The 26,142-nt window shown below is 39.4% G+C and overlaps 1 protein-coding gene and 1 long non-coding RNA gene across 2 annotated transcripts; one reads left to right on the plus strand and one right to left on the minus strand.

Annotated features, from left to right (window-relative positions):
* Positions 1–14,901: 14,901 nt before the first annotated feature.
* Positions 14,902–15,630, minus strand: LOC136244842 (uncharacterized). The gene has a single exon (XM_066036388.1). It carries the CDS (start codon positions 15,628–15,630, stop codon positions 14,902–14,904), a length of 729 nt encoding a protein of 242 aa, XP_065892460.1.
* A 7,959-nt stretch (positions 15,631–23,589) lies between these two features.
* LOC136244966 (uncharacterized) lies at positions 23,590–26,142 on the plus strand. Its single transcript, XR_010695672.1, has 3 exons — positions 23,590–23,725; positions 23,776–23,885; positions 25,785–26,142. It is a non-coding gene; the product is annotated as an uncharacterized lncRNA (long non-coding RNA).

Here is a 26,142-nt window from a genome sequence, read left to right on the forward strand (position 1 = left end):
TCGTAATTACTATCATGTTTACATGTTTAAAACAAAACAAGTCTAGTTGCCAGTTACATGCACAACCACACAGAGAGGGGCAAGAACAAATTAAATGTGTAACTACCAGCTGGCAACAAGTTTGATAACAGCAAGGGCAGTGAAATTTGTAACTTAGTAGCTGTCATTTAGCAGTCAATTAGCAAAACAATACCTGTACAACATACGTAAAGTCCCCTACTGTAGAATGCTAACTATAGATAGAATTTTCTATATATGGTGCAGTTAAAGAGTTTGCAATTGGCTAATGGAGATGATAAAGCTAGTGACAATCCGCAAGTATCAACATAATGTTCCAGGCATAATGCTCTCCACGAGAAACGAAGAATGAGGAACGAACAAAAGGACAGAAAGCGGCAATCTGAGTCAAGCAAGATTCTAATGGCTAATACCCTGCAGCTGGAATCTAAATTACGAGCAGAAGCGGAAAATAAATTGACTCTGCACAAGAACATGGTTAGATCATGCCGGGAAAGATGACGTTGGAAGTTGCAACAATGAAAAGAGTGTATGCAACAGGGAAGAGGTGCAGGCTACCAGGAGGATTGCCATAGTTTTAGGTGAAAGTGTACAAAATGGACCTTAGCTTATTGAATGATCCAGTCAACCCAAATGGAGAATTTATAGCAAAACCTATATTGGCAGAGGATCATTTGCCGTTGTCAAGTTGCAATTGTATCAAGGATATAAAGTTGCTGTCAAAAAAGTCTCTTACATTACTGTCACAGAAGATTAGGTCTGAGTAGCCCAAAGTCTCAGGTAGGGTGCCTACATTGTCTGTCACTCTCAATGATGTTTTAACAAAGTCTGTAATGTACAATCAGAATACAGTAGTATTACTTTTTGTACAACTTGTTGAAGCAATGCGGTACTTGCATTATGATTTAAAATGTAACAATGTTATGGCTCTAATATATTTGAAGTTCAAATAATGTCGCTTGACTTTGGAAAAGCCACACCCATAACTGATGGACGTAAGTATACACTAAATGACATCAAAAAGTACAATATGTCAAGTATTACCCACGTCTTGCTCACCACAATCTAAGCAGAGTGACATAAACTCTGGGTATCATTTTCCATAAAAGTTTTGATCATGCTGAAATAATTCTGAATTGACAGAACGGATGGATAACCTTGCTGCGAACTGCACATCAACTCATGCTTTCAGCCGACCTAGCGCTATACTTATCTTGGTACTGTCAAAGAAATAATTGAACTTGATTCCAGTAACTATAATGTGAGTTAATGGTACACACACACAATTTTATACCACTTTTGCAGCTACAATTACTAACTAAAAGTGTTTATGTCATGTTAATAGTGTATAGTTTAAGTAAGCATAATTACATCAACCAAACTTTGCAGCAAGTGGTATCGCTATAAACTCGTCTTCAGGGACAATTGTTATTACTACATTAAGCTCACAGTAAGCACATACAACATGAATTCTTTTCACAGGAATATAAAGATAACTGTTCTTTATAGTGTCACTGTGCACAGATTTCCAAAGATTTACTGCCCTGATTGCAACGATGGTATTCTGGCTGATACAGATGATTTCTACGACAACAAAAATGAATTTGCTAATGTTTTCCTCACCAATCTCCTATTTTAGACGATCCGCCAAAGTTTTGCACTAAAGAGACAAAATGGAGAGATCTGACAGGTCCAGAGAAAGTTAAAGTGTATTCTAAAATATCTATCCTAACTCTTTTTCCAGCTGTTCCTCAGGCTGCCGACCAACTTTTTCAATATGTATCAAACTGTTCGATTAACTGGAAAAATGTCACATGTGATATTTCAAATTCATACCACCTCTGGTTGAAACTATATAAAGAAGTTTACCAAATACCCCATATATACATCTACTTGTCCGAGTTTCTAGTGGTCCATGGGACAATGCCAACAGGGATTAGAGAAGTTAAATTACAATGTTACAAAATATTATTTTCGTAGCACTAATCACCATGATAAAGAGTGTCTAAAGCAAATTATTCTTAAGCAGAACAGATTAGAAAAATTGGAAAACAATAGCTATGGTTGACAAAAGTTAAGTCATGTTTGTAGAATTTGTAAGCAAATCAGTCACAATGCAAAAACATGTAAACAAAAACCATAGTAACAGAGACATTACATGTGTGTTGTAATTAACACTGTACCTGATTTTTTTGTTTATGTATTTTGTTTTATTACAACAGAGGTATATTACAAGTACACTAATTATGTGTATGTCCAATGATGCCACTCCACTGTTCTAAAGTGCCATCGCCATGTACAAATTAAAATACTAACTGAAAACCTTTTGCAGACCTATTACATTGTGCCATCACGTTTAAGCTGATAGTCTATTTTCCTCTTCGTCACTTGTAAACTAAACTTCACCTGTAACTTCACTTGCTTGGCTCCAAGCAAGTCGTCAAAGTGTGTAGTATTGTGTAAACTTGCACCCTTGAACTCCCAGCCTTGGAGTGAAGTGCATCTCTAACAACAAGACCTTTTCTACTGGATGTAGAGCCTCTTTGATCCTGACTACCAATTCTCGCCATAAAGTCGCTGAATTGATCCTGAAGGGAACTCCATCAAATCAACTTCTGAATCATTATCGCTTTAGGTTACGGGATACCTGCTACTTACTGAATATAATAGGAAAATATTTTTTACGTAATTTGTGTGCAAATCTATATTTAGAAACACCACGTTGACATTGTTTCAGTTCAAGGGTTCTTGAAGAAGTTAAGTATCAGTAATAAATAAAGTGATAACAAATAGTTAGACTCTATTTAGGCTGTTTTGGGTGGGTAATACATCTCATATACTCCACCTTGTTTTCTAATATACTTCACGCCATCAGGGCTCAATATCTAGGTTCATCCAATCACTATGCATTGTTCACGTGTAGTGGTTTAACGAGCGCAATTATTTTGTCACGTGAGTACGCGTAGTTGCGGTGGCGCTAGTATTATCGCAAGAAAACCAGCCTGTTTTGCCGAGCCTACAGCAGAAACAGCCGTGGATGAGGTAAGTAATCTGAGTGTAATGTGAAATAGAGTCTAAAGCAGTTACACGGGCACAATGTGGAGTCTATGAAATCTATAAACCCTCAGGCCCTTAGTAGCGCCCTCGCTTCGCTCATGCGCTACAGCCCTGGCCTTCGGGTTTATAAATTTCATAGACTCCACATTGTGCCCGCATAACTATTATATATTTTACGTGAATTAGTATGGTACATGGTAAAATGTGTGTTCCCATTAACTGGTATGTATATTCTGCAATAACTGTAAACTTTTGCATTACCTGGAGTATGCTCTTCGTGAATTTATACTGTTATCAACAGCAGCTGTACTGTATTTTGCTTGTTTCCTCCATTCTTTAGCCTTCCACTTCCTTTAGGATAGGATATTGCAATAACTGTAAACTTTTGCTTTACCTGGAGTATGCTCTTCCTGAGCTTATACTGTTATCAACAGATGCTGTACTGTATTTTGCTTGTTTCCTCCATTCTTTAGCCATCCACTTTCTCCATTCTTTAGCCTTCCACTTCAGGATAGGATATTGCAATAACTGTAAACTTTTGCATTACCTGGAGTATGCTGTTTGTGAGCTTATACTGTTATCAACAGATGCTGCACTGTATTTTGCTCGTTTCCTCCATTCTTTTGCCTTCCACTTCCTATCCTTCTCACAGTGTTGTACATCATTCTGTCCAGTAACCATGAAAACATCAGGTGGAGTGCCAATAGCTTTCTCACATGCCTCTGGTCCCCAAGATGGTCCCAAATTGCAGCACAACAGGCTTACCAGGAACTGCTCTGGACTCTATTGATTTGCTTCCCACTGTCAAACTTTGACCTGATACACATCCAGCTTTCTGCCAGTATGGTCGTAAAATTACCTGTAGCGTGTGCATAGTTAACAGTAATTCTCACAACTCATTTTAGCTTACCAATTAGAATTGTGTGATGAACAGCAGTTGCTACAGGAGTTAGTAGAGTTTCATCGTGATAAATTTGTGGCATTGAATGCAAGAAAGAGAAAAATTCCCAGCTTGAGTTTCAACTAAGATGGTTATCCTTTTGTAGCGCGTTTTTGCTGGAAGAACAGTACTTGTTGACAGATATCAATCTCGAAGAGAGTGTTCACCCAGTGTTAACGGAGCTCAGGCAAAAATGGATACACTTTTGTAAGGAGCACTGTAGTTCTGTTGCAGCTAGTAAACCAGTCATGATGTCCCTGGACGGTGTATACTACTGCTTTGGAGGAGGTGCTCTATGCGAAATGCTTCATCGTCGTTACAAACAGATACACACTGCAAGCAACAATAATTTAATGTCCATTGAAATAAGTCTTTTACAAGCCATTAACACTAAGGACAAGTCGGATATTTCTGAATATTTGCAATACCACGACCACACGTGGTTATATGTATTTTCCACACAAGACTTATACCGAGTCTACATTAATTTATTGTTTAAACTCTCAACAATCGGCAATACCTTTACACGAGATGGGTCGTCAACATCCTCTTCTACAATTTCAAGCCTGTACAGCCGATCATGCCCAAGGTCATGCCCCACTTCCCTCTCGCGATGGACATAGTTCATCCTCGTCCTCTTAGGGATCTTTACATCAACTAGTGTAGTGTAGTTTGGCCTAGAAACACAACGCTTTGGCCTCAGTGACATTTCCAGTCCAGTTGCAGTAATATGACTACGAGAAAATGTGCGGATAACTGGTTATTGTTGGAAAAATAAAAAAGGTCATAAATGTACAAACTATTTTTGATATGTTATTCTATAAAATTTACAAAAAAAAGTACACAAACAAGTGCAAGAAAAAATTATGAATTTTCTATATGAGTAGGGACTGAAGCAATAAAAAGCACTGAAACAAGCCGCTGAGACAAAACACAACTGAATTATTGCATTTTAATCCCTACTTTAACCTAATAAAAAGTACTGAAACAAGCCACTGAGACAAAACACAACTGAATGATTGCATTTTAATCCCTACTTTAACCTGCCAGGTTAATGTAGGGATTAAAATGTAATGATTGCAACTTTAACCTGCCGGGTTAAAGTAGGGATTAAAATGCAATCATTCAGTTGTGTTTTGTCTCATTGGCTTGTTTCAGTGCTTTTTATTGCTGCAGTCCCTACTCATATGGAAAATTCCTAATTTTTTCTTGCACTTTTAAGAATTAGCATTTCATATGTTATAATGAAGTCCCGGAACAATAGGACTACTTCCACACATTTTATGTCTCCATGCTAAAAATGGAATATCAGTGTTTGATTGTAAGTAAGCTTATTGTTGGAAGTTTTTGAAGAGCTTTGATGGTCACCTGGTGAGCGTGTCTGTTTCGTGCAAAGTGTGCTACATTCAAAAGGGAATCAAATAGAGATTATTTCAGCTTCTGTCAATGCTGTTGTCCAGCCAGGGCCTTCCAAAACATCTAAGGGCCATTTCTGTATGTAGTCCCAGAAGCATCACAACATGCATATTCTCACCTTGTGTAGTTGGCCATTTCCATTGTACATGTTTAGCAATAGCAAAGAGGCTGGTCAAAAGTAGTCACAGGGATTTGACCTAGATTTAGATAAGCAATTGTCTGTCTCTGAATATCCATTCCATGCTTAATCATTGAGGGAGTAGCTGCTTTTTCATGGAAGAAGTACACACATACTTGGAGGATCTTCTGCTGAAAGCTGGTGTAAGGCATGGTATGCATCCCAAGCCATTTTGTCATCTTTAATAAAGGCCTTCCTTTGTTAATAGACCTAGAGCATGATCAGTCCATGACTTCTGTTTTGTGAATGCTTCATCAAGATGGGTCTGCATTTTTCCCGCAGTACAGCTAAGCCTTGATCCAACAATGTTGTTAGGTTTCAAAGCAACAACAGGAACAACTTCATAGCTAACTGGGAGGCTATATTTCCTAATTGCAGAGTCTGGCAATCAATGATGTACGTGGTTTATCAATGCCAGGGTTATGTTTCATTGGAAAAGACTAATTCCAGTTCATGAAACGAAGATTGAGAAGTGGTCGAGGAAGGATTATAATCCAAATTATCAATGGCACCATGGCACCAACAGTAAATAATCCTTTCTTGAAACAGGCAGGCAATACAACTCCATCCTGTTCATATCGATTACGTATGAGCATTAAGGTCCTCAGGGCCTATCACCCTATCATTTGCAGTGGTGGTTCTAGACCTGACCTACAGGGGGGCCAAGTATGGCACTGCATAACTATTATTGTTTGTCTGTAATATAAGCAGAATTTCTGCTACAGGATTTTGCAATTTAAAGGCTTGAAAGCAGTTTAAAATTTATGCTAATAAATTATAAATGTTAATTTTTCAGCAGGGGGCCATCCCCCCCCCTCCCCCAGAATCACCAGTGATCATAAGAAATGCTGATGCCCATTTGATACAACTGCATTATCAGTTTTCCTCATCTAGTTTGCTGATGTATGTTGCGGCCAATATATATTGACAATGGGAATACCCTTCTTTGGAGAAATAGAGCAGGCTTTTTTTACCCCCCACTACTGGGGAATGGGGAAAGAGGCCATAGTTTTCTATAGACGTTTGGCTCACAATAAATGGCTTCTTAGTATTGTCATGAGGAGATATTCAGTGTTGGGAGTAACGCGTTACGTAATATTATTACTTTTGTGGTAACAAAGTAATATAACGAAATACGCTATAAAAACAGGTAATATAACTCAAGTTACTTTACTTGCAAATGTAACGCGTTACCTAAGTAATATAGTTACTGTAATGAATCTAATATTACGTAATATCAAGACACACGGTAGTGTGTCGTGCGGCCCAAGAAGCCGGCGTGCCACCCGTGAGTATATTAACAGGAAGAAAGAAAACGCAATTTTCACACTTATGTAGCTCTGTGATCTCTTATCCGATTGGAACCAAATTTGCTAGAGAGGTGCTGGCCAGCAAGGGGAGTCTACACACCAAATTTGAAGAAAATTGCTCATTTCCGAGATACGAGCGAACAAAATTTCGTTTTAATTTCTTCGTTTTTTTCTTCTTCTACTTCATTTCGCACACTTCGCAAAATCCGCCATAAAACACAAATGCGTGCTCGGATCGGGCTGAAATTTGGCACACTTAAAGGGCTCATTAAGGCGGATCTTTGTACCAATTTTGGTAGGAATCCAATGAACATTCACGGAGTTATGACCGATTATTTGCGTAAAATAAGGTCGAAGGTCTGTCACGCCTACAGGGTAAACTCCTTTGAGGAATCAGTTGAAAATTGCTATGTAGATGGAGCAACCATCGTAGGAGTGCATTTTTGTGGTTTGAAAGGAATCGGGATAAAGACCACAGAGATATGACACAAAACTCAACTTGTGTCAAAATTACGCGATCGATTTTTATGAATAAAAATACTATTAGTTTTCGTGTCTATCAGGCAAACCGCTTAGAGCAATGAGCTGAAAATCAGTATGTAGCTGGAATAATCATCATAGAAAGACCTTGCAGTAGTACAGAAGAATCGGATTACAAACCACTGAGTTATGATTCGAAACGCAACTACGTGTAGCAAATGCGAGATCGAGATACTCTAATAGAACAGTCACCCTAATAAAGCATTCAGCTGCATTTATAATTTATTCAATTATATTACATTGTAAGTTATTCTGTAGGGAATTCAGCTACAAATAAGTCACCCTGTAGTCAGATCAGCCAGAAGAAGGTACTTAATAGAGAGTTCAGCTCAAACAAATTGCCCTGTAGAGAGATCAGCTAGAAGAAGTTACCTTGTAGAGAGTTCAGTTACAAAGAAACAATCGTGCAAAGAGTTCAGCTGCAAACAAATCACCCAGTAGAAAGTTCCACTATGAACAGATCACACTGTAGAGAGTTCAGTTAGAAACAAGTCATCTTGTAGAGAGATCAGCTAGAAGTCACCTTGTAGAGAGTTCAGCTACAAAGAAACCACCATGTAAGAGAGTTCAGCTGCAAACAAATCACCTGTAGAGAGTTCAGCTAGGAACAAGTCACCCTGTACAGAGATCAGCTAGAAACAAGTCACCCTGTAGAGAATTCAGCTACAAACAAATCACCCTGTAGAAAGATCAGCTAGAAGAAGTTACCTTGTAGAGAGTTCAGCTACAAAGAAATCACCATGTAGAGAGTTAAGCTGCAAACAAATCACCCAGTAGAAAGTTCATCTATGAACAGATCACCCTGTTGAGAGTTCAGTTAGGAACAAGTAATCCTGTAGAGAGATCAGCTAGAAGTATCACCTTGTAGAAAATTCAGCTACAAACAAATCACCTGTAGAGAGTTCAGCTACAAACAAATCACCCTGCAGAGAGATCAGCTAGAAGAGAGTTCAGCTATAAAGAAACCACCATGTAGAGAGTTCAGCTGTAAACAAATCCCCTGTAGAGAGTTCAGCTAGAAACAAGTCACCCTGTACAGAGATCAGCTAGAAACAAGTCATCTTGTAGAGAGTTCAGCTAGAAGAAGTCACATTGTAGAGAGTTCAGCTACAAAGAAACTACCATGTAGAGAGTTCAGCTGCAAACAAATCACCCTGTAGAGAACTCAGCTACGAACAAATCGCCCTGTAGAAAGATCAGCTAGAAGAAGTTACCTTGTAGGGAGTTCAGTTACGAACAGATCACCCTGTAGAGAGTTCAGCTACAAACAAATCACCCTGTAGAGAGCTAAGTTACAAAGAAACCACCATGTAGAGAGTTCAGCTGCAAAAAAAATCAATCACTCTGTAGAGAGTTCAGCTAGAAGAAGTCACCTTGTAGAGAGTTCAGCTGCAAATAAATCACTCTGTACAGAATTCAGCTACAAACAAATCACCCTGTAGAAAGATCAGCTAGAAGAAGTTACCTTGTAGAGAGTTCAGCTACAAAGAAACCACCATGTAGAGAGTTCAGCTGCAAACAAATCACCTGTAGAGAGTTCAGCTAGAAACAAGTCACCCTGTAGAGAGATCAGCTAGAAGAAGTCAGCATTTAGAGAGTTCAGCTACAAAGAAACCGCCATGTAGATAGTTCAGCTGCAAACAAATCAGCCTGTACAGAGTTCAGATACAAACAAATCACAGATCAGCTGGAAACAAGTCACACTGTAGAGAGATCAGGTAGTATAAGTTACCTTGTAGAGAGTTCAGCTACAAAGAAACCACCATGTAGAGAGTTTAGCTGCAAACAAATCACCCAGTAGAAAGTTCAGCTATGAACAGATCACCCTGTTGAGAGTTCAGTTAGGAACAAGTCATCCTGTAGAGAGATCACCTAGAAGTATCACCTTGTAGAGAGTTCAGCTACAAACAAATCACCTGTAGAGAGTTCAGCTACAAAGAAACCACCATGTAGAGAGTTTAGCTGCAAACAAATCACCCAGTAGAAAGTTCAGCTATGAACAGATCACCCTGTTGAGAGTTCAGTTAGGAACAAGTCATCCTGTAGAGAGATCACCTAGAAGTATCACCTTGTAGAGAGTTCAGCTACAAACAAATCACCTGTAGAGAGTTCAGCTACAAACAAATCACCCTGTAGAGAGATCAGCTAGAAGAAGTCACCTTGTAGAGAGTTCAGCTATAAAGAAACCACCATGTAGAGAATTCAGCTGCAAACAAACGCCCTGTAGAGAACTCAGCTACAAACAAATTACCCTGTAGATAGATCAGCTAGAAGAAGTTACCTTGTAGGGAGTTCAGCTACAAAGAAATCATCATGTAGAGAGTTCAGCTGCAAACAAATCATCCTGTAGAGAGTTCATGCAGCTATGAAAAGATCACACTGTAGAGAGTTCAGCTAGAAGAAGTCACCTTTTAGAGAGTTCAGCTACAAAGCAACCACCATGTAGAGAGTTCAGCTGCAAACACATCACCCTGTAGAGAATTCAGCTACAAACAAATCGTCCTGTAGAGAGACCAGCTAGAAACAAGTCACCCTGTAGACAGATCAGCTAGAAGAAGTTACCTTGTAGAGAGTTCAGCTGCAAACAAGTCACCCTGTAGAGAATTCAACTACAAACAGATAACCCTGCAGAGAGTTCAGCTAGAGTCAAGTCACCCTGTAGAGAGAATCCTGTAAAGAGTTCATCTACGTACAAGCAGATCACCCTGTAGAGATTTCAGCTACATTTCAAGTCACCCAGTAGAGAGATCAGCTGCAAATTATCCTGTGGAGATTAATTGACATGTAATAAATATATGCTCTCTTTTTATATTATGAACTCTTGATATGGGGTATACAAATACAAAAAGAAGTGAAATCTAATCAAAAACAGCCAAGCTGTAAAAAAAGGAGTGCGGCCCTTGAAAAAGCTATGGTGAAAAAAGATGTGAAATCCAAGGTGGCGGCCAAGAAATGGCTGTGATGGTAAAAATTTTAATAATGACAATTCAGGTGAATTTTGTGCCAATTGACCAAGCGGCACCAAATTCACCTGAATTGTCGTTATTAAATTTTTTACCATTAACCTACCATCACAGCCATTTCTTGGCCGCCACCTTGGATTTCACATCTTTTTTCACCATAGCCTTTTCAAGGGCCGCACTCCTTTTTTTACAGCTTGGCTGTTTTTGATTAGATTATTACTAAAAGTAACGAAGTTACTAATCTCGTTAGTAACCCACTGAGTAACGCCTAGCCACAACGAAGTAATGAAGCCTACTGAATGAGGCTTATTCACCAGCTTCTTACTTATATCAAGACTTGCACATTGTCCAACAACGCAATCGTGTCACGTGATAAGGTGGTAGTTTCACACATGACAGCTTAAGGCTACGGACACAAAGTAATATAATATGTAATATTATTACAGTTACTTTATTTTATGGGTAATATGTAACTGTAACTAAATAGTTCAGCTGCATGTAATATGTAACTAGTTACTAGTGAAAAGTAACTTGCCCAACACTGGAGATATTCTACTGGAACTACTGCTAGGACTTCAAGCGGATGATGTTACTTCACCGTCACCCTGAATTTTCTAGATTGCATTTCCTAATTCCTATTTCCCCATTTCCTATTTTCCCATTCTTCCTTTTAGTGACACCCGTATATTAGACCATTATAACATCTCCTTACTAATAAACATAGGGTGACATACCACATGTTCGATCCAGAACGTACAAAGAACTGAAACAACAACATTTTAATTCCCACACCAATGGCACCAAATCACACAGAACAATGTTTTATAAAATGCTGTCATGTTGGTGAACGTGTAGGTACACCAAAGGTAATATTATACAAATATAATTTTACTTTTGTATGTACATATGATTTTGTACACAAAACTCACTTATTGGACATCAAACCACACTCTGCAGCCAACTGTGAAGGCACCAAGTCTAAGTCTTTGGGCATCAATTCCCACTCTACAGACAGCAAGCTCAACAGATACAGGCCTGACTCCGCAGATAACAAGCCCAGGACTGCAGATTCCAAGCACAACTCTGCAGATACCAAGCTCAACTCTGTAGATGTGACAGCATACCGTAGACTCTGGTTATTAAAGTGGCGCTGAACCGATTAAGTCCAGCCGCACAAAACAATTTGTTTCAACCCATGCACTTAATGAGTTATTTTAGAGTGACCCAAAAGTTTGCTAGTGTACAACTTAATCTATGCCTTAAAAGCTGTTGTGATAGCCTGTGATGCTTTGGTTTAGCCTACAAAGTTTCATGAAATAACACGCCTTCATTTTTTCGCCTATAAAACTCTGAAGTCTTAACCTGATTTTTAAAATAACTTGGCCAATGAACAACCTAGCGCTAAGCCACTTCGGTTCCAACCATTTCTCACCATGTAGAACAATTCTATGCTTTCCTTGTCACTGATAACAACATGGAAAGTAGTGAAAATGCACACCCGTGGACTACAACATTGGCTAACAACTCCATCAAACCCGAATTGTGAAAATTCGAAGTGTACTATTGTGGAATATCGCTTACCCAATGCCTATACCAAATTTTTATGGTCTGTGGTTCATAATTTTGAAGTTATTTAGCGAGAAAGGAGATGGTGTAGCTAGTCAGGGTGCGGTCCGTATAAGCGATGGCAGCTGGTGCCATTTGCCAGTGAATTAACTAGAGTTGTGACAAGCTAATAGTTTTAAAGCGTGAATAACGTTAGTTGTATCAACAAAAGTAGCTGGGTAGTCAGACAGAGCTTGTTCTGTTAGTCAACTGAGATGCTTCGCTGTGGTCTACGAATTTCCGTGTTTGTTCGCACATTACTACAAACATGCTGTACAATTAACTTTGTGCGGCTGCCCTTAATCGGTTCAGCGCCACCTTAAGTGCATGCGCTTATAAATTTTGGAGAAAAAATATTGAAGTTCACCATGCTTGTTAAGTGCATGTGCTTATAAAATGATGACAAGAAGTTTCAGCTGGGAAAGCGTTATTCATGACCACCACGTTTATAAAGAAATTTGGATGCCAATGATAGGTGAAATACTTACCTGTGATCAAGAACATGGTAATTCCGAGGATTCTTTGCTATTAGTGTTATCAATGATGGAAACATTGTTGGACACAAGCCTCGCGTAGTATCGCGTATAGTGTGGTTACTTCATCGAGCATGATGGGAGTGTTAATTGTCGAGTTACTGGACGGAGGAAGTATGGTAAAGGGCTAGAAGTTCCTTGTGTTTATCATTTTCATGCTTGTAAAAGCGTATGATACAAAAACTACGGAACTGGTGAGTCAAGTCTCACACTGAATTCTATTCCCAGACTATCTACTAGCTGTAACAAGAAACTTTACTGGTATATTTGATGAATGGCTAAGCTTACGCAGATGCGACAGCTATTCGTAATTATATGAGAAGAACCATATCAACTTTGCATTGCTTCGTTTCCTTATTTACAACAGCTCTTATAAGCATACATCAAAGGAAAGTGTCAATAGAGCATACACAGTAACAAAGAAAAGTGCTAAAATGTCCACCCCATATATTCCCTGCCCAAGATCACCAGTCAGCTTTTTTCATTAGTCTTCTTGGGGGTCTCTATAGGGAAAAAACAAAATATGCACACAAAAAAATTTATATAGTACGATTGGGTAGGGTGGGTAGGGTGGGAAAATTGATATAGTTGACCTCATTCTTCTCATATAATTACGAATAGCTGTCGCAACTGCGTAAGCTTAGCCATTCATCAATTATATTTCGAAGGAATCGGTTCCCATATCAACTTTGCAGGTTTGAAGCCGAATTGATAACTGTGTGGCCAAAAGTTGAGGACCGTGAAGGCCTATAATAGAACTTTTCGAACACACTGGCAGAGGTCCAGTCAGCTGCTTCCATTATCTCTGTTACAGAGACCCCTACATCTGCTGCAGCCGAAGTAGAAGCACTTCGGATGGAGTGTGCTTTAAATACAGAAGTATCAATTCCAGCTTTACTGAGTCCTGTTTTCCCACTGCAGTGAGGAACACACTATTTTCAGATCCTCGACTAGCCTTAGTCCGTTCAATATAAGCTTTTAAGGTGTTAACTGGACACAGATTAAGATTGTCAGGAAACATTGGGAAGAAGAATTCTTTTATTGGTCTTTTAGCACAACTTTGTTTGGCTAATTTAGTTGGTGAAAAAATTGCACCCTCACAAATTAGTCAATGACAGGCCAGCCAGATCTGAAGATCGTAAAGGACGAGTAAGTGCCAACAACAGTACAGCCTTAATTGAAAGATCTACCATTGGGAGTTTCTTATCTGATAAGGGTATAGTGTCCAGCCATGTGATTACTGTATGCACCTTCCAAGTGCCTGAGTATCGAGGCTTAGGGGGGCAAAGGTTGTAAGCACCCTTAAGGACATGAGAGATATGAGGGTGTTGACCAATGGGGTACCCACCCACATGTTCATGTACTCAGGAGATGGCAGATCTATAGGAATCTAGGGAGCTGTAGGCATACCCTTCCTTGTGTAGTTCTGCAAGAAAATTAGAGACATCTACTACAGGACCTGAAATGGGATTTCTGTCCCGTTCAGTACACCAGCGTTCCCACTTGTGAGAGTGAGTTGTAAGACTTGTTGGATTTCCCCCCACCAGGAGGCCATGAGCAATGCTGAAGCTGCTTCAGAAAGTTTTTCTGTTTGGCAGTATCCCCTGAGGTAGGCCATACGGCTAGTTGAACTTCCTGTGGTTGGAAGGGAGGTGGTTGGGAATATGGGGCAACTAGTGGATGTGGCAGTGGGGGAACTAGGTGTGGGTAATCGAACAGCTGGGAGAGTAGTATTGGCCAGGCCTGAGCTTTCCAATCAGATGCTACTATTATCACATCTGCTGGTTGTTGGCTGATTTCTGAGGGAATCTTGAGCATGAGACCCCAATGGGGATTGGCATAGCATATCTTCCCGGACCATGTCTGAAGAAAGGCATCTGTTGCTGTCGCATAAGGATCTGGTCTCCAGCTGAAATACTCTGGTAGTTGATGTGTCAACCTGGATGTAAACAGATCCACTGATAGTGGTCCCCATTTCTGATTGATCTTCTGGAAAATATTGGGGTGTAATTGCCAATCCCATCTGTCCTGCAGAGTTCAAGATTCTCTGTCTGCTGTTGTGTTCAGGTGGCCTGGTAAGTGATTGGCCACTAGTGTGATGTTCTGAGACATGCACCACTCCCATGCCTGTTTGGCAAGGTTGCACAGTGGGGGAGATGATGTTCCTCCCTTGTGATTGAGATAAGCTATGGCTGATGTATTGTCCATATATAAACAGATGGTCAATGGACGAGGATGATTTTTGGTAAAGCACTGAACTGCTAGAAAGGCAGCCAATAGTTCTAGGTAGTTGATATGATAGCTGGTTTCCATCAGCCACCAGTTGTTACTCTCTGGCAGACTAACCCCATCCCCACATGGAGGCATCTGTTGTAATCTTGAGAGTGTGGGGAGGAGTCAGTAAGCTCCGGTGATTCCAAAGGGTTGCTTGATTTATCCACCAGTTCAACTCCTCTCTGTCGCTCTCTGACAGTTGAATTGGAGTATTCAGACCCCCCATTCTTTGAAAGTGGTGTTTGGTTCTCAGGAGGGATCTGTAGAACAGGGGCGCTGGTGGTATTGCCACTGCTGCAGCGTTGGCTGTGCCAATAAACTGAGCAATCTCTCTTGCCGATATGAAGGCTTGAGAAGATGACTTCTTCAGCAACTGAGTTGCTTTGGTTTCCAGCCCTTTTAGCTTGTGAGGTGTCAAGCTGAAAGCTGGAGGAGATGAGCTTACTAGAACTCCCAGGAACTCTAGCTCTTGCTGTGGGCAAAGAAGAGACTTGCTGTGATGGACTTGAAAATCTAATCGTTGGAAATTTTCCACCGTCAGCTTGGCTTGCAGACAAGCTTCCTCCTGAGTAGTTGTTATTTGGTCTATATAGGACATTATCTTCATACCCAGTTGCCTCAACCAAGCCACTATGGGACAAGTCACCTTGGTGAATACTCGGGGAGCTGAAGACAGGCCAAATGGCAGGCATTGGAACTGATATAATTGGTCTTGCCATTGAAAACGTAACCATTTCTGGTGCTCTTGATGAATTGGGATTGCAAAGTAAGCGTCTTTGAGGTCCAATTTCACCATCCAACCCCCCTCCTGAATAAGGTGTTCTATTAGATGCACACTCTCCATTTTGAAATGTTCCCAAACTATAAACTGGTTGAGAGAGGGCGTAAGTTGATTACTGGTCTCTGCGACCCATCTTTTTTGGGGACCAGAAATATTCTGGACAGAAACCCTGCACTGTGTGTGTCTGGGACTGTTATTACAGCCTTTTTTCCTATGTAATACGAAGAATATGTGCCACGAGGTCCACTCACAAGTTCTATAATAAACATACCAAAAACAATCAAGTGCAGCTATATTTAGTAACTACTAATGCAAGTACCACGTGCACTCCTAATACAAGATATAACAATTACAATGCTAACTGTCCAGTCTACATATGTCTCCCTCTATCCTCAAGCTTAAGGCCTGTACAACTGTGGTGGCCATCTGGTCCGTGATGGGTAACGGCTCTGAGAGGTGACAGTCTCTTCGATAAAGTGTTCGACTTGTGGTGGGGTCCATGGTGGTGTTGCACTTTCAGTCACCATGCTCTCTGTGACATCAGCCATAGCTTGGACCCGATGTTGCAATCTGTTGCTGTGAACTACTTTGCTCCTTCTGCTGTCACTGATTTCAACAGTCACTGGGGTCTTGACTGATTTTACTCTCCATCCTCCTTCCCATTTTGGTTGGAGCTAGGAACAGATAGCCATACCTTGTCATTCAAAGCAAAAGAAGAAGGCTTAGTGCGCTTGTCATAGTGTAACTTTTGTTGCTCTGCTGCTTTCACTAGATTCGACTCAACTAAATCGTGTAGTTCAGCAAGCTTGGCCCTTAGGTAATGTTGGCTGAAGATTTGAATTTGAGGATGACTATGGTGCTGAGACAGATGCAGATGCCTTAAGATTTAGTGATCATGATTAATATGCTGATAGTTCTTCTAGTGATAATGATAAATTTGAGGTACAGCTATGAAGTATAGCTATAAACATAGTTATCTACAGCTCCATTGCAGTTTGAGTTATCACAGAGACCTAGCTACAGTCCTCGAGAGATACAGTCCACGTTATGACAGTCACCATTTAACAAGTGCTGAGCAGCCCTGCAGTTCAGTATGTTTAATATAAATTGAAAAACATATTTGCTACGGTTTAATTTGTATACCGGTAGTCATGTGGTGGTTATGATGAAGAACCTACTTCCAGTGATATGTCTACATCTTCTGATAAGCGTAAAAAGGTATAGAGGTTGTCACCATGAGTATGTACAGTCTATAAATTCCTAACTGGTTCAACACTGTGAGACCTTATCTATTAAAGGATATCGAATCACTTGAAAAAATACTGTGAAGAGCCACCAAATTTATTTCATCTAATTATGATTCAGACTACAGATCTAGGTTAATCCAGTGTGGTGTTGCCGTTAATGTAAACTTATGAAATTGCTGACATCTTATTCTTTATCAAATCCATCAAACATCCATATGATAAATTTGACATACTAAACTTTGTTAATTTACTAATGGTATAACAAGATCTGCTGGCTCCAAGCTCTACCCCAAGACAGCACACACCAACCCTATCATGAATTCATATTTTTATCCCCTACCCAGACTGTGGAATTCCCTACCAATAATTGTTTTGTCTCAATCTTTAAAAGAAATAAAAGTAAAGCTGAAGAAATTTCTATGGAATCATTTTCTAGCTAATTTTGATAATGCTCCCTGTAGATTTCATTACCTGTGCCTTTGTTCTCGATGCTCCAAGACTCCTGCACCAAGCAATTATAGTTATTTGTAAGTTGTTTTAGATAATTGTAATTAGATAGCTAGTTAGTTAACTACATAGGCTACCAGAGCTGGTGTCTGGTAGACCCTTACATTTGTATCAAAGCTACGTATTCTCCTACTGTACTTGTATAGAACTGGCACACACGAGTGACTACACGAATTTATTAGAGTCATGCGTTTCACTCTACAAATCTATCCTGAAATAATTTAAGTACTGCCTACCTTGCTTAACTCCATCTGTTATCTATCACCAAATGGATTTTGAGACAAGTTTGACATTTTAACTGCTAATTTAGTTTCAATCACTTTGCACAGCACAACTCTAATAAATTTGGGCAGCAACTCATTTGTGCCAGTTCTATGCAAATACACACAGCAGGAGAACACGTAGCTTTGTAGCGATCATGTAGTAAAGCACATTAGAAAGTGCTTTAGTTTAGTTAGTTGTTCTACAGTGGATACTTCGTGTTGCTCAACCATCGTGATCGCGTGCTTGGCAGAGTTGCTGCAAGGTGAGTGGTGCATGTGCATAAGTGCTATAGAGGATGTGAATAGCAGTAAATATTTATAACATGGCTAATCTTGCTTACCTGGAGAATTGACTTTTGGTCTGGTCCGGTAAAGTTTTCTATGTGTAGCTGTACCACAATTCTGTAAAGCAATATAATATTATTATAATAATTTTTTTTATAGCAAGCTGTACTTCTCATAATTAGAGAAACAAGTTTTGCAGATCTTATTACTCCATGCATTTGCAGTATACTAGTATTTATTTATACTAATTTTTAACTAAGTTTCTTTCAAGCTACAACTACGCGAATGCGACTAGCTTGATTTATGGTCTTAAAATCGTTCCCAACATTAAGTCTGTCTTGGAAATGCCATAAGGTCCAATCCACAGCTTTGGTTGCTGCAATGGCAAATTATAACCATGGAAAGGCCCCTTGAATACCTGTTTAAAAGACTGATATACTCTAATAGAGCAGTCAGATCTAGATACTCTAACAGAGCAATCACAGTGTTCTTAAGAGAAGCAGTGTAGCAAGTTTATAAATAAGGAGATATGGTTGGTGAGGGGTAGCTATTGTCATTGTCAGCATGTAATCACCTTCTCTTTTTTGGTCTTTGACTTACAAGCTTGGGTAATGTGATTCAGAGTGGAAACCTCCTTCCTCCCTGGGGCCCCACTTCAATTCTTTGCCTGAGCCCCTCAATTTCTCTGGGCGGCCCTGTACATATGGTCACTGATGTGTCCTTGAAAATTACACAAGTGTAAACTGCAAATTTATTTAAAAAGTGCAATATGGTAATATAAATGGTAATTTGAATACACCATTTACACAGCACTGAGAATCTAAATACCAGACTTGCGCTTACTGGCAGGCTTACAAAAGTACCCAACTGTTTGAAGTGGTGTCCGGTTGCAAAAAAAATTACCACAAAAGTGGGTGTAAACGGTCGATTCAAAGCACTCGTGAACTCCAACACAGATAAGTAGTTGGGCCGTCAAGTAGGACAATAATTAGCTCAATTGTCACAATGTTTAGACTACAATTCTTCTGCAACATGCACAAAAGTGGCTTCTAACGAATTCGTGCTGCACTGGTATCTATAGTGATGGTCACTCATTCTCGTGACACAGATGGTATTTCACATCTGTTACGTCAATTAAGAGTTTGTACAGAGATATCACGTGAGTTACTTCCATTTCCAATCCCTGTTGGTATACTCTCTTACAAAAGCTTGCAGGCCTAATCCAGGTGTGTATACGCTGCTTTTTGGCCTGTAAACTGCCTGCTACAGGCAGTAAGATGGTTACAGGCCTGCTAAGGCTGTTATACTAGTTAATGATTACAGGCCTGTATGAATCACCTAAATGTGAAATGAATTTGATGAACAAGCAAGGGTTATGCTGTTAGCTCCTATACCATCAATGCTATAACAATTATATAGCAAAATCACTAATATTGGACATTAGCATTATTATGTTCTACTTGCTTGTATACACAGCTACACAGGAGAAGAGATAAGGTAGTCAGGACGGAAGAGGAGAGAAACAGATCAGTCCATTATATATGTGTGAGGAAAGTAGTGAAGAAGTGGGTCCATTGGAACCTGATGGTAAAGTGTTCTATTATACAATTGTTTTGACAGATCTACAAGAACTCCTAGATGAATGCATCAAGGAGAAAGATGTGTGCTTGTCCCAAACAAGGGTGGAAGGCTTTGATTATTCCAAGGAATGCAGTTCAATGAGCAGTGATTAGAAAATAATTGAATAATTTTTGAATAGTAGTTTTCAGGTAGAGACCAGGACAGAAGCCCTAATGGAAATATTACACCTCAGTGCAGAAGTAATATTTTTGCATAATAATCGTCCCTAGATAACTAACCTAGGAATAATTGCTGTGGCTAGGAATGACTGCTTGTGCATCAACATTATTATAAAGATAATCTCAATCTTTTTGAAATATTTTCCTGGTTTGATATTAGCCTCGGTCTCACTGCACAGCTGCACAGACTTCACTATTTTCAATGTCCAGGCATTCACTAGATGTAAGGCTCGATTAGATAATTTATTAAGACAGCAAAATCATACAACAATCACACTATAATACAGTTAAGTCTGACTAGTCGAGTCACTGTCTGTGAGGTGTCTTGGTGCCAACAACTCTCTCTGTACGTTCCCCGGACTCTATAATCTCTAGTTGAGTCTCGCGTGATCTCCAGTCTCTTGTCAGTAAGGAAATCAATCAGTCTTGCCAGTTCTGGGTCCTTACACTGATCTGTCTGCACTTGTTGCAAGGTTGAATCTGGTTCTGACAACTGTAAAGCATCACTTCCTTCTACTGTAACACTGGTACCATCACTCTCACTTTGACCAGCAGCTCTCAAAAAAGCATCTGCCACGACATTAGTAGCTTCAGGTTTGTACTCAATGTTCATGTTAGGCAGGAACCTGGCTAGCTGTAAGTACCAACAAACAAATAAGCCTTTTGTCTGGCTCTTCAAGTGAACTATAAATGCACTTACTAAAAGCTGGTGATCAGTATACACTGCGAATAGTTGTCCAAGCAGGTAGACTTCAAAGTGTTCCACAGAGTAAACTAGAGCTGCCACTTCCAAATGTGTAGGTGCATACTTCTGCTCTGAATTGTTGGACACTTTCAGAACAGTCTCAGCTAGCAAATACAAAATCCTTGCTCAAGACAACAAACACAAAGCTACTAAGGAAGTAAAGCTACAGCGTAAACGGAGATCAACCCCTGACTCTCAACAGGGGAGACTAGACTATTCCCGTTACGACAATAAAGGTCATAATGCTGTTGGAAGTGCAAATGGATTTGATTACTGATAAATTACATGATTTAATGGTCCAAGACTATGAAGCACATGCGAAAGTTACGGAGACAGCAGCAAAACAAATTTATACCAAAACAGTGGGACAAAGTAATGGTGAATGTGAACATGAGTGGCTAGAGGAACGCAGGAAAAGCATTACTTCATCAAATGTGGGACAAATCGCCAAGCAAAGATCGACTACAGAAGTAACTGCAAAGGTAAAACAACTACTTTATACAAATTTTCATGGTAACAGGGTGACAGATTAGGGTTTGCTCCAAGAAGACGTTAGCCAGGTGCAATACTTACAGGTTAAACAGGTCAGTTCTCCTGGTTTTGCTTTTGAAACCGGTAGATTGGTGGTAGGTGTTTGCAACCCATGGTTGGCAGCTAGCCCTGATACGTTAGTATTTGATCCACTTGAAGACCCACCACAAGGATTAGTGGGGCTTAAAAATCCATATAAAGTAAGAGATATGAGATGGTAATCTCCAACTAAAAAGGGGCCATGATTACTATTACCAAATTCAGTGTGCATTGTATTGCACTGATCGACAATGGTGTGATTTAGTAGTTTTAACGAAATCATTACATATTGAAAGAATAAAGGCAGACCCTACCTTTAAATCAACAATACTCTTCATTTTCTATTATTGTCACTGTCGTATTTGGGTGCTGTTGTTCCTACTGCTGCTGCTGTTCCTACTGCTGCTGCTGTTCCTGCTGCTGCTGCTGTTCCTGCTGCTGCTGTTGCTCCTGCTGCTGTTGTTCACTGCCACTGCTCTGCTGCTTTGACTTAGTAGCTCTGTAAGTAAACTCATTTACTAACTAACTTGCAGTCATATGCATACCTCTTCTTTTTTCTGTAGAACACATGCCGGTTGATGCCTCTTGTTATAGTTGTTTCCCATGTTGTTAATAGATAAAGTCATTCTGGATGATGTAGTACACATGATGTAGTACACATGATGTAGTACACATAGGATCAATGCCTGCTTGCTATGAATTTTGTTATTTTGTTTGAAGGAGAGCTCTATGGAGAGACAGAGATAACTCGATTTTGCTGTATATATGTAGCTAGAAGGATGATGCAATGATTTCTCACGCTTATTCTTGTTGGAAAGTTGTAGTAGTGTATGTTAAGAACACCAGTGAGGCGTAAAGGTAAGCTGCTACAACTACAAGCGGAGTAGGTAACATCTACAGGCAAAAGTGCTTTAACGCACAATGATTATGTCAACACGCATAATTGATGGTTGGTGATGTAAATGCAGTTGAAGGCTGTTTGGACACAAGGTACTACAGATTTTTGTGTCAGTTTTTATCGCTGTAGTTCCATATATCAACAAACTGGTTGCACAGGCTCGTACTCTATGTGTGGGCGAAATGACCAGTGGTTTTAAACAATGGCTGTCGAGGTTGAGGGGAGTAGCACAAGTCGTGTTTGGTGATGTAGCAGTGTCTTAAAAATTGAAAGGTTGGTAGTGCGCTTGTATTTATGTCTTACTAGTATACTCTACTACTGGTCACTATGTTAGCTAAATCTGTCGTGTGTCACTGCATTTGGAGCTGAATATGCCTTAGTTTGATTGCTAATTGACGTGAAGTGGTTTTTTTGTAACCAAAAGTTGCTGCGCTGCTGTGCGGTGAATAAGCAACGTGTTCTTCTGATTTTATAATAAGCTAGAGGATTGCCTAAACTTTCGTTTCCACTATGCTATTTGTGTATATGATATAGGAGAATATGCTGGAGTGTAATTAATCCTATGGCTTCAGGTATCCCGCCACCTTAAATAACAGCAACACGATAATTATTTTTAGAGGCGCTCATCCTGGATCTGCCATTGATATGTGGAAACTTTCCTTATGATCCAATTCCATCCAGCAAACATACCTAATATTACCAGAAATTGGAAATTGCAAATAAAAGGAAAGATGATTAAATGTGTTGCCAGGTGGCAACTGCTTTTTAGAAGTGTGGCAGTGTATGTAGAAATTATGCCCTCATATCACTACTAATCAAGATAGGGCTGAAGTGACGTCAAATGTGAAAATCAAGCTTGTAGCCTTTCGAGTTATACTTGTCTGAAGGCATTAGTACATCAGTTAGGCAGTCAGCAGAAAATTCTACTAGGAAAATTTAAAACTATCATAGCAAATGCCAAGGTGCTATGAATGTATTGTGAAGCTGCTTTCTGAACAAAATGTTTGTAGTGTTAAGGAGCCCTTGTGATAGTGAGAGACCTCTCATTGCATTTTGCACCTCTGAATGTTTATTTGGGACACCAGCAAATGAACACTACCAGGCAACGATTGGGCAGTTTAGTGCATTGAAAGACAAAGTAGATAATTTGCATCGCATACATAGTATATCCTGTCCTATCAATGACTAAATCACTAAGCATTAAACTTTGCAATGAGATTATGGTAAGGATCTAGCACTTATTCGAAATGGCTGTGCATGGGCACACTATACTGACACAATATACTGACACAATATACTGACACAATAATTATTCTACATCACATTATTGCCCTGTATAGTCTGCCCTGTATAGTCCTGTTAGTAGAAGCATCCTACCTTCTGTTGCAGCGATGTATTACTGAAAGAGATATCCAACAAAGTTTTGAGCTGTTAAAGCATTACTGCTTTCTATTCGCTGCGCTATATGGTAAGACATTATACACTACTATATATACTACTACTACACACATGCATATGCATGCAACCACACATGTACATGTGCAGACACACACACACTAGGTTTAACACTAAACACATACAAACACGCACTAGTGTATGTATGACACAATTCATTAGTTTAATTTTCATCTTGGCCAGGAGAGCGTCACATGATGATTAACATACACAATTTACTTCATATTCCAAACGTTGTGAAGAACATGGGACCATTGTGGGCACATAGCTGTTTTCCTTTTGAAAGTGCAAACGGAGAATTGTTGAAACTATTTCATAGATCACAAGCTGTTGAAAAACAGGTTGATTCAAATAAAGCAATTATTGTATGATATTATATTGAGCTGTGTAGGTAATCAGACATATCAGTGAACACCATAAACTTCCTGGTTATGCTAAAGAAGTCCTTCAACCTGGCAGTCAGCAAGAGATCCTGTTTACAGCAATGAATCATTCAAAAAGGTATATTTTAGATGTATGATACAAATGTCATGTTTCTAGATCAAGTCAATGATGTTGTATCTAGTGCTAGTCTCGTCAACACAGACTGTATTTTTCTTTTGTCATTTGGTCGGAAAAAAGACTTTTTTCCCGACCAAAAGACAAAAGAAAAAATCAGTCTGCATTGACAAGACTAATCTAGTGCAGCCTTTAGTACAGCATGATAGACAATGTCATCAGTTTCATAGCGTTTCATTTATATTACATTATATGACCACATTTCATTTACATTGTGTGTTAGCTACAGCTAATAATTTTAAAGAAGCCCTTTTAGTTTTGACAGAAGTGTGCTAATTAACCTTGGCACCCTACCTTAAAAGGTACAAAGCAACAAAGCCACTTCATCACTACCTTGTCACTGGAAAGTTGTAAAACATGGAATGTGCAAAATGGAATGGAACAGAATATAGCCACTGTAATTATAGTTAGCTATAGAATGCTCTTATAATTACCCCTTACACCACTAATAGCTTAAACCACATTAAATGGTTGACTGAATTGTGGACACAACGGATGTCAGAATGTTGCCTTTTGCTTAGGCTCCCAGGCTATGGATAAACATCTCAGACAAGCTCTGCCTTCTGTGTGCACCCTCCAGTACTAAACTTGTAAAGTAGACAAAAACAAAATAACAGAAAAATACTGTCAGTGAAGAGCCTGGGGCTGCTCACTTATGGGAGGCTAAGTATTATTATATACAGGTATACACCTAGATCCAACAAACTAGTGAATACAATTAAGGTATCAGATTCATTAGACCTTGTTGCAGGTCACATGCAGAATATACCCAGAAGCAATGTAACCATATGCAATGGCTCAGTTGAGACCCTGGCTCCTTAGCTTTACACAATAGTACAACAGTTTGTAGGATAATGTGGGAGTCAACTAGGCGTATTTATTTTGACAGATCATTTGTTATCCATGCAAGAGCACACAGGCTGAGTCACTAGCAGCAAATAATGGGGCACATAGTTACAGTATGCAAAATATAGGACCCTAATAGTCCTGAGCCATGAAAATTGCACTAGTCACCTCCTTCATGTCAGGTGGCCCTGCACACTGGTAACACTGTCAATTTATATGATTATTGTTAAGAGCAAATGTATATGGCATATATGTCAGTTGCACAGATTCTGGAGTGCATTCTTGCTTTCCTAAGAGCCCAAGGGCACATGACACATACTGGAAATTAATTTAGTTACTGAAGCCTGTCAAAAACAGAAGTCCCTTGGGTAAACCTTACATGAATATGATTAGAGGTAGCCAACTGATTCATCAAAAGGACCATTCCATTTCATTGGCCATCATTGCATTTCATATTTCACAACAACCCACCTTGTCACTTGGTTCTGCGTGAGCAAAACGGTAGATATACACACTTGTGACCAGTTTACAAGAAGGGGGTCTTCTACACACACCAATTCTGTGAGTTAGAAAGATTATAACTTAGTATTCAAGAATTACATAGCGCTGAAATTTTCTGCAACCATTCAGCAAAGCTGGTGTTTGCTTAGTGACCAAACAAGTCTGAAGTTATGAATTGACAAAGTTGGTAAATTGGATGTGTGCGGAAGCTAGACCCTTTTTAATATCCAGTCATACAGTCATTATATAACTGAAGCATGTATGAATTGTCATGAAGCCTGGATTGAGATATTTTTTCTATTACATGTAAATTTGGAGCTATACACTACACTATTATCAATTCTTGGCTACACCTGGCTGTGTTACAGTGTGTGCATTATAATAATCTTTGCCAGGTTAATTTGCAAAAATACTTTCACACATTTTTTTGTAGCCGAACAATATGGTGTGATAAAATGCCTATTCCAAATGTTTAATGTGTTTTTACATGTGTAGGATTATCAATCACAGCAAGAAAATGTCACTGACGGGAAAACCATATCAAGGCAGTTTTTCAAGAGACGACATCACTTGTATGCAGAAGGCCTATGGGACATTTGACACCACGTCTCAGCATAATATTTGTTTCTACCCTTACTTATGCTTACAAAATAACTGTGTGATTTCAGCCAAAACAAAATCAAGAACTATTAAGCGAAACAATTCTTGTTTATCTTATATTGATACAGAGGGGAAACTTCAGAGAGGCATATGTCAGAAATTATTCTGTTTCAAAGATCAACCTCAACAGCAGTTTTGCTTAGTAAATAGGTTTACACTTTCTTCTAGTCAACCATGTAAAGATATTGTTACT

Source organism: Dysidea avara, chromosome 14 (genome assembly GCF_963678975.1).
Source record: "Dysidea avara chromosome 14, odDysAvar1.4, whole genome shotgun sequence".
Classification (NCBI taxonomy): Eukaryota; Metazoa; Porifera; class Demospongiae; order Dictyoceratida; family Dysideidae; genus Dysidea; species Dysidea avara.

Excerpts from the sequence above, each read along its gene's own strand:
- LOC136244842 (XM_066036388.1), bottom strand. The coding sequence starts at position 15,630 with ATGGTGAAATTGGACCTCAAAGACGCTTACTTTGCAATCCCAATTCAT.